General features: G+C 42.1%; 1 protein-coding gene across 1 annotated transcript; it reads left to right on the top strand.

The window, feature by feature from the left end:
* Positions 1–1146: 1146 nt before the first annotated feature.
* Positions 1147–9434, top strand: SOD2 (superoxide dismutase 2). Its single transcript, XM_036380560.2, has 5 exons — positions 1147–1200; positions 2355–2557; positions 6536–6652; positions 7259–7438; positions 8763–9434. The coding sequence occupies exons 1-5, from the start codon at positions 1172–1174 to the stop codon at positions 8906–8908; spliced, it is 675 nt and encodes a 224-aa protein (XP_036236453.1). The 5' UTR covers positions 1147–1171; the 3' UTR covers positions 8909–9434.
* Positions 9435–9725: the final 291 nt, after the last annotated feature.

Raw genomic sequence — 9725 nt, 5'->3', positions numbered from 1 at the left:
TCCTGAATATAGTTGGTTCATTTTAACAAAAAATTACATTTTATTGATCCAATAAATACAATATATTCCTCTTTAAAATTAGATATAATTTCTATATCTCGCTGAATGTATTTTCAGTAGTCAGGGATGAAGAAACAAGTCAGTGATTTTGGACAATTTGCCTTCTATCTTAGCTGCTGCTAAAGCAGCTATTTTCACTGCTCAGATTCCCACAATAGCACCGCTGGTTCCTCTTCATCAGAGGAACTAAATTACTGTCCTTTTCTAGGATGCCTCGAGAAGTGAGGGATGGAAGCACTGTCTTCCAGGGCTGGGATTCCCTTTGTGGGTCTTTCCAGGTGGATTTCTTCACAACTGGCAAGATGAGGTTATTTATTCTCAACAAAATTGTTCAGGCTTAGCCTCCACTGAATTTCTGTAATTTTAATTTTTATAGTCTGGTAAATGTGGGTGCTAGAAGATCTTAAGGTTATATGTATTTATTTAGAATGACAAAATATGATGATAGAAGGTTTTGTGGTAGCAGAGATAAATTGTATGGAATTAAAATTTTACCTAATGTTTGTCTTGCCTGCAGAGTGCCTCCTAGCTCTGAGGAGTGTGTTTCTCCTCCCTGACTTCGCTGGAGAGCCAGTTTGTAATGGGTCTTTGGACTCATTTGCATTAACTGGGTAAAGGATTTTCATGAGCACCAGAGGCCGCAGAATTGCTACATGCAGGAAAGCACGTGTTGGGGAAAACAAGATGCCCACAAAATGGGTAAAAGAGCAGAAATGAAGCAACAAAAGCAAGTCGTAGACAAAAAAGCTGAAACGGTAGCGTTGGTGCTGCCGGTGCCGTCGCTATGCTGCCAGAACCATGTCATTGCGCGGCGGGTTTTCAAAGCCGGGCTCTGCCGTGCTGCTGCATCCTGCCGGGGGCATCGGGCGACATTTTATCTGCTGCTAAGGCAGCCTCGCCTTGCCTGGGACTACGGCGGGCCTGAGTTTTACGATAACGATTCTAGGAGCGTTCCGTTCAAAAGGACAAGCTAAGCAACGCTATTTATCCGCATTGGAAGGCCGGGGGTGGCCGCGGGGTGTGTCACCTGCGGCTCGGCCCAGCTCAGCCCCCGCGGCTGGGGCGGGCCGCGGCTGCGCAGTGACAGTCGCGCCCGGCTGCAGACGCCGCCATGTTGTGCCGCTTCGCCGCCGCGAGCAGGTGAGAGCCGCGCCGCGCCGCGCCAGGGAAAGCGCGGGGCCGGGCAGAGCCCCGCGCCGGGAGGCGGCGGCCGCACCGTCCTTGCCCTCCGCCGCCGAGCCGGGGAGGGACGCCAGGAGCGGGGGAGGAGGCGGCGGGAGGGTCGTCTTGTCGCCCCTCGGTGTCGGCCCCCCGCCATTTCGCGCGCAGGGAGGTCGCACTGCTGCCGGCTGCCCCGCCGGGTCGGCGCCGGCCCGGGCGGGAGGTGCTGCCGTCGTCCTTGAGCGCTCTCAGGTTCTGCCCGCGCCGTCCGCCGAGGAGCTCTGGCGGCGTGACACGGTGCTGCCAGACACTCTTGTTGTTGCTGGCCGGGGTCGCCGCTCTCGGCCGCTTTTCAGGGTCCCGAGGGCTTCGCTCGCGGTGTGTCCCTGGCCTATGTCAAGGTCAATAGCGATGCGGCGGCGGCCCTCAGAGCTTAGCGCCCTGCCGGCCCGGCGAGTCTCCTCTCGTCGTGGCCCTTGTCGTGTCGCATGACAAGTGCGAGGTTTTAAAATGGGGAAGGGTAACGCAACCTGCGCGGTGTCTGTGTAGGGCATCGCGGCTGTGACGCCCCGTGTGGTTTCCCGGTACGCCCTGTGGGGACAGGGAAACACGTGTCTGTGAACAAATGCTGGAGAGATTCAGTCCTGGAAACCCGTGACTGTGCAGGTTTTTTAGCACTTCCCAGTGCGCAGACCTTGTGGATAGCGAGGGAAGGACACTTAGGTGACATCTTTGCTTCTATTTTTAATGAATAAAGATTAGGTGAAGCTTTGAATGTCATCAGGTTACAACTGGCTTTTCATTGCTGTCCCTACTTTTCACTCACGTGCATGCTTGGGAGGATTCATGAGTCTCTGCAGGGGCCTGGAGGCTCGGATTGAGAAGCAGCAGCTTCACAGTGCAAAGCCCTGGATATGCGACCTTGGTGTGAATTCATCTTTGCAGTTAAGCTGCAAAGAATGTTTCCTTTAAACTCTTGAGAAATGGAAATATTATTTCCTTGGCTGAGATAATACCCCAGGTATTTAAAGCAGCTGATCAGAACAGCAGTGTATGCAGTCTATTTCACTGGTGAAGCCCAAGTTTACTGAATAAGACTACTTCTTTCTGTTTTTTTTTTTTTTCTTTTCTAGAAGCAGTGCCAAGTTGGTAGCACCCTTGGGGTGCTTGGTTTCTAGGCAAAAGCACACTCTTCCCGACTTACCATATGACTATGCTGCTCTGGAACCTCATATTAATGCAGAGATCATGCAGCTGCACCACAGCAAGCATCATGCCACCTACGTGAACAACCTGAACGTTGTCGAGGAGAAGTACAAAGAGGCAGTGGCAAAAGGTTTGTATCTCTGCAGTCAACAGGTGAGATGGAAGCTAATTGGTGTAGATGATAGAGAAGAACAAAATAAAAAAAGAAGTGATATATATTCTTTGAAAAGCTTTGGATTATGTCATTGCAATATGGTAAGGGGAAAATCTTTTATTGTAGCTTCCGTGGTGCTGATAATTGGAAATCAAATGTAAGTAAAAAGCAAGAATTCTGTTCTCTGTAGTGCTGTAAAACGAGAAGGTTTATTGATTGTTGTGGGTTTAGTCCATACTTCATTAGTAACTTAAACTGAACAAAGACTTGAGTCAGTAGGAAATTGCAGTCATTTTGCTGAACAAGTACTTTGCAATAAAAGGTTAGTGGCAAAGTTCGATAAAGTGAAAAATGCGTGCCTTGATAGTTTTCACATCAGATGCTCTGCTCAGTCTTTGTAAATAATCTCAGTTGCCTGCAATTGAGGTAAGACAAACATGTTGTTAAAGTATACAACACATAGTGCAGAGACCTGAATTTGGGTATCACTTATATCACTGGGTCAAATTAAAGGGTTGTGTAGGTGATAAGCCCATGTGAGACGCGAAAATACGCAGGAAACCGTCATGGAATTTTTTGGTACGATCCCAGAATTTGAGATACACTGCTTTTTGCAAAAGCTTTGCACGTGTATCAGAGCTATGCTGAAACATGAGATATGTTTTTTCCAAACTTTGAGTCTTTCATTTGGACTGATAAAAGTGTGTGAAATAACATGTATGTCTTTTTAAGAAGGTGGAATATTTTCTGGGGGTTTTTTCTGTTGTCATGATCTTAAAAGGTATCAGTTTATCTCAGAGAAATTACTACTGTACGGAGTCACTTCTGTCTGCTTGCCAGGTGGCTTCACAGTGGAATTTATGCATGGACTTGGGTGAAAGTTAGAATTGCTGATATCTGAGTAAACCTGAACCATGTGTCCCTTGATAGTTAATTGCCAGTGTATTTGAATAAAAAATGGGGCTTTTCAAGTACCTAAGTGAGCCTAAAAATAACTTGTGCAGTCTGAATTAATGAACTAATCAGATTCTTTTAAGAAGCAGGTTATCAAGACTGACTGCTGCCTTGCCCTGCCAGTAGCAGATCCAGGAAAGGTGTATTCTGGAGATGTAATTAGTGCAAACACAACTGGGGAGGGAACCTGAAGTGTCAGAAGACAGTGTGTGTGCTGCTGCTGTTAGTGATGCTGTTAAATTACAAAAGCTTCAGCTACTAGTGGAGACAGAATTTCTGGTTATCAGAAGCATCTGCTGTGTTGTGGATCCTTTGAGTTATTTTTTAGGAAATACAGCTTTTGATATTTTGTTGAAACATTTATTACTTAGAGATTAATTTTTCCTTAAGGATTCTGCAGAGATTATTTTCCAAACGGGTGACTCACTGGTTGTGGTCATGCACACCAAAGCAGACAAATAATTACTTGGGATATTGGTGATTGTGTGGTTTGTTAGTTTGTTTTTTCCTGATTGGTATCTTAGTTTACCATGTGCAGTATTTTGACTCATAAGAAAAAATTCTAAAACCGGGCAAAGTCTGAACTGCCACCTCATTTTGTCAGTATTGTTATTTTTTCATACTAAAACTGAGCGCTGTCAAAAATCTTGCTGGGCTGTGTATCAGTGTTGGGTTACATAGCGCATCTGATCACTATCTAATAACTTTTCTGGGCAGCACAACTTTGTCAGTGTCTCTTGTTCAGCAATAGAAAGCAAAGTATTTTCTTCAGATTATCTTTAACATGTTCTTCATTTATCTATATTTGCATAGAAAACTCAAAGCCATCCTGTTGGCTTACATTGTCAGTTCATTTGAAAATGAATTTACATTTCTGTGACAGCGCAGGACTTTGTTTCAACATAAACTGGTCCTGACTACTGGCCCATCAAAATGTGTCAGATTTGCTCATTGAAGGATATTAACTTGAATCTCATTTTTATTGAAAACTTGTTCCTACCATAGTTTTCCCTGCTCTTCTTTGACCACCATGCGACCTGTGATTGGACTGTTACAAGGAAACAAATTACTTAAGCTGAGATCCTGAGCTGACTACTCTCTTTAGCACCTTTGAACTTCTTGTCTTGGTTTACTGAATTGTCCACGGATTCTATACAAGTAAATTCCAGTATACTTTTGCTGTAACTTAAGGGCAAGTTACCCCTTTTCAATTGTTTTTTTCCCCCGTGCAAAGTTCAGCAGCACAAATACTGTTTAAGGACAATGGTGAAATGCCATCTCTGGTTTCTAGGGGTCCTGAGGAGCGGGTTCTTCTAAGGAATGGTGGAATAAAGAGTTATGGACGCATTAAAGGCTTTCTAAGTTACTTTTTGATTTCTGACTTGCTATATGTTCTATGCTCTGGATGAGCTTGAAAGTGTCATTAAGGCATGAGAAATTCAGGGAAAATGTCCCTAAGATGTCATCTGAATGGCCATGAGAGACTTCTTATCCTTAACCTGATACCTAAATCCAGCAAATAATGTTTTTACAAACAAAGCATTGGATGCTTTGTTTCAGTGCTGCACCCCTCTCTGAAGTTGTGAGGAAATGCTGAGAACACAAAATGCCGAATTAAAACCTTTGATGCCTTGTGAAGGCTGTCCTAGAACAGAGACTAGATGGAACTAAAGAATAAAGTAGGTATTTATTAGGAAGCCTCAATAGATCCACCTTGAGCAGCACAAGAGTTCAGCCATGGCTACAGCCCAGGAGAACCCAAAAGGGTCACAAAAAAATGGACAACTAGTCATAGGGTGTCACACCTTTATAAGTTTTGGTCCATTAGCACATAGGAGTTAATTGTCCAATTACAGCATTAGCCCATGAAGTCCCATCCTTCTAGTTTTTCTCTCTTTGGTCCACCGTTTGTGTTTTTGGGCCTTAGATCTGGATCACTTGTCCTTGGGTCCCCAGCTTAGAGAAGGAATTGTTTTGTCTACCTACTCTGTGAAGAGGGCTTACTATCCCCTAATGTGAAGCCCAGACCCACACACTAAAGCAGCACAAGATCTCAAAAATATAAAAGTTAAAACCTGAGGCATCACCTTAGTAACAGATTGCTTTGAGGTGCACTACTTCTTTGAGGATTGTCTTCATGTCTGTGTTCTTGAGGTTTCAGAAAATTTCTACAACTCAGTCCTGAGAGTTGGGAATACAGGTCCCGCACTGATTGCTAACTAAAGAATGCATTGGAGTGGTGGAAGAAGCTTTAAAAACCTTTGAAATGCTTCAGTGTTTTTAAAAGCCAAAATAGTAATGAAAAGACTTGCATTGAAGTGGTACAAGACTGTTCAAGACACAAGGCACCAGTGAATTCTTCAAGAATTCTTCTCTGGAAGTACAGAGCTGTTTGATCTTGGTTTCAGATGCAGGATTCTGTCATGTGTAGCAAAATTATTTCGATCACCTTTCTGTGAGTACCTCCCTCCAAATGAAACAAAAGATAGGAAGGAGAAGAACATTTTGTGTATGTGCTCACTGTACTTACTGACTTTTCTCAAGCACAGGCCGTTTGCCCTGTAAATTGTTTTAAGAAGTTTAAAAATGCTTAGTTTGCAAATCAGTGAACTAATGGGTGAATACTATTCTTGCATTGTAGTGATGATACTGACAAATTTACAAGTGCTGGGTCCTCAAAGAGTTCTGGCTGTGCTCGTTGCTTTATTCTGCTGTAGAGTGGCAGTAAGTCTTAGGTGTGTAGTATGGGCTGCCTGATAGTTGCAATATTGCAGCTCACTTATTACAGCATAAAAAAAGGTCAAAGATAATAAATCTTCAGTAGAATTTGTCTGTGACTGTCTAAAATATGCATAACAGTACAAACTTTATGTTTTCCATTGATAAGTTGTATGCTTGGAGAAAGATTTTGGCTATCAGTGGAGGCCTAGTAGAAACTTACTGCCTGTTATGGTGATGATAATGTTTTTATTTATATATTTTTATTTTCTGTATCCTTAGGTGATGTTACAACTCAGGTGTCACTTCAGCCTGCCCTGAAGTTCAATGGTGGGGGTCATATCAATCACAGCATCTTCTGGACAAACCTTTCTCCTAATGGAGGAGGAGAACCTAAAGGTTAGTGCATGTTACAGTGGTTTATTGCATCAGTTTTAATTAACAGGTAGAATTGATGATCTTTTCTCTCTTTGAAGGAATCTAAAGGATCTTTATTTTTCAGAGTTAATTCACCTTTCTATGTGACAATTACCAAAATTCTGAGGTATTTGGGGGAGGTTTTGGATGTAAGCAAAAAATATAAAAAACGAGTAATGTTCAAAGTCTTTTTTAATTTCTAGAGCTGATTATGTATACACTGCAAAATACCTGGCTACTGCTGTATATATACCCTTTCCACCTTCATAAGAGAAAATAGTTGTACAAAGCCATGCTAATTAAATTGCTCAATGTACTCAATTCACAGAAAGGGAAGAAATGTGCTGCAGGTCCACCCAGCCTAGTGGCTGGAGTTATGCTCCAGTTTGGATAGGGATAGTTCAGCAGTTAAAGCCTAATGGAAGGAATCCCCCTGGGGAGGATGTAGTACTGATTACCTAAAGTGACCTGCAATTAAAGATAAAGGCCCTTTAATACAGGTCTCACAAAAGCTGTTGTGATAAACCTGGGAGGTTTGGATTGAGGTTGATATGCTTGTGATCTTTCTGTCCTTTTTTTCTGTTAAAGGAGAATTGATGGAAGCCATCAAGCGTGACTTTGGTTCTTTTGCAAACTTCAAGGAGAAGCTGACAGCTGTATCAGTTGGTGTCCAAGGATCAGGCTGGGGCTGGCTTGGCTATAACAAGGAGCAGGGGCGCCTACAGATAGCAGCTTGTGCAAATCAAGACCCTTTGCAAGGAACAACAGGTCAGGTTTCTTTCCTTCCCCTCTGCTTCTGTAGATTTGGTGGGCAAGTGTATGACATCTGAAAAATGGTTTGGGAAAACGTTGAGAAGAAATTGCTGATAAATAGATGTGAAAAACCAAATGTCTCTTCTAGCAGAAGTGAAAGCTCAGTTTTTAGAGCAGCATTTGTAAAGCAGAACTTAAAAACTTTGAACAGCAGAAGGATTAAGTGTCCTTCTAGTCCAAGGAAAAATAGATGGGCCATGTTGTGAAAGTGCTTTTTGCTTGGTGAATATTTTAGCTTCAGCTTCCTCAGATTTTTGAGTAACTGGAGTAACTTGCACATATCAAGCAACATTAAGCCTCTTGCCTTCAGATTTTTTTTTCTCTGGCAGAGGAGCTATTCACAGCTCTGTCAGTGGGGGCCAGACAACATGAGAGGGGAAGATGAACATAATAACTATTGTTCCTATCTAGACTGGGTTTAAGATGGAGCCTTATAATTTGCTTCCTTTATAGTTATGACACTCCTTTAATGAGTGTCAACCAAATTAGTCTGTGATGTGGTTAAGTGTTACAGCTAGACAAGCAGCATAGTACTGCCAATGATCTCTTTTCCAAGATATTCTTACTTCCTTAGAAAGACATGGAAGTGATAATGGCAGGCTGGACACCCTTCACAGAGGGAAGAGGCCATGATCAGTGAGAATCTGCTTGCAGTGACAGTTTGTCCAAATCATTTTGCAGATACCTTCTGCAGAATTCATAGAGAATGGGAAGGAATTTCATGTATTGCCAGCAGTCTGTATTGCCTATCAGTAGGGTGAAAAGAAATTATAGATTTAGTATAGGGACATAGATTATAATGGGGGTGAATTTCACCCTCCCTCCTGTGAAAATTTACCATAAAAATTCAGTGACAAGGGTATTTTAGCACAAAAGCAAGGAGGTAATTAGGCACTTAACAAATAGCCTGTAATTAAAGTATTGGAAGCAAGCTGGCATCACAAGAAACCTTCATAACGTAATTTTTTATGAAAGTGCTTGCATAAGTGTGCAAAAGATAGAAACCTTGCAAAAATTACTTCATCTGGTTTCAGTTATGTCTTCAAGGCAGTTCCAGAATATTTATAGATGTGTTTACCCAAATCAGCTCTTTGAATTTATGCAGTGTGTGTGTGTGTGAGCACAGTTTTATAAAATACTGCAGTAAAGAGACCAGTGTTCTGCACAGCTCTTTGTCTTCTGCAGCTTAAGACTCAGAAACTGGGTACAACTTGAAGATGCAATGTAAAACTTTACATGTAAAGTGTGTTTTCATATATTTATCCTCTTTTTTTCACAGGTCTCATTCCTTTGCTAGGCATTGACGTATGGGAACATGCTTATTATCTTCAATATAAAAATGTTCGACCTGATTATTTGAAAGCCATCTGGAATGTGATCAACTGGGAGAATGTATCTTCAAGATATGCAACTTGCAAAAAGTAGAGTGGAATTCTTGCACAGACTACTAAAATGTCACCAGTTCTACTCTGATGCCACTCTTGTAGTAGTGCCTGTGGCTTACAAATGAATTGTTCTACTGCAGAAAGCACTTCACTCATCCAACAAAAGCATTTCATAATCAAGCAAAGTGTCTGCTTGTTTAATTCTGTGAAAGGTATTTACTTAGAGTTCTGAAGCTTTAAACTGTTGTGCAACAAAGGCAGGCACTTTAATCTGTTCCATTGCATATAGAAACATAGGTCACCTTGCTGAAGCCTAATGGATTTCCTTGTTGCACTAAGGTACCTAAGTGGAAATATGTGCTACTGTTACTATAAACAAATAAAACTCAAAAGAAGAATCTTCTATAACTGTCTACAAGAGACTCATTTTTAGTAATATCTGGTCTAGTTACTTGATTTTAAAACAGTTGGAAGAGAAAAATGCCTTTTGTAGTTTGTTGTATTACAGGCTGCAGAGCTTTCATAAAGGTTGAAAAGATAAATAAAGGGGAAATAGGTGTTGCTGTGCCTGCCTGAATTGACTGTCTTCAGTCATCCCTACCCCTTCCTGCATTTCTTATGTGAGGTCTTTGTATCACACTGATGCACGAGCATTGGAAGCATTACTTTGCACAGAGATTACAGTACTGGCTCAGGCAAATTGTTCACATAGGGCCTGAATGACAGCATGTGGCACTCATTTCATTCTAACTGTTCAGGTGTGTCTTAAACCATCCTTTAACTTGAAGGGGCTGATTGCATGCATATATCAAGTACAAGTTGTCTCTGTCCAGCTGTCTTGCTGAAGCAGTAGTAAC

This window comes from Molothrus ater, chromosome 3 (genome assembly GCF_012460135.2).
Source record: "Molothrus ater isolate BHLD 08-10-18 breed brown headed cowbird chromosome 3, BPBGC_Mater_1.1, whole genome shotgun sequence".
Classification (NCBI taxonomy): Eukaryota; Metazoa; Chordata; class Aves; order Passeriformes; family Icteridae; genus Molothrus; species Molothrus ater.
The sequence above is the reverse complement of the archived record's forward strand: the minus strand, read 5'-3'. Positions and strand labels throughout refer to the sequence as shown.

Coding starts and splice junctions, on each gene's coding strand:
- SOD2 (XM_036380560.2), top strand. CDS start 1,172: ATGTTGTGCCGCTTCGCCGCCGCGAGCAG. Junction 1,201..2,354: donor CGCTTCGCCGCCGCGAGCAG/GTGAGAGCCGCG, acceptor TTTCTTTTCTAG/AAGCAGTGCCAAGTTGGTAG. Junction 7,439..8,762: donor CCCTTTGCAAGGAACAACAG/GTCAGGTTTCTT, acceptor TTTTTTTCACAG/GTCTCATTCCTTTGCTAGGC.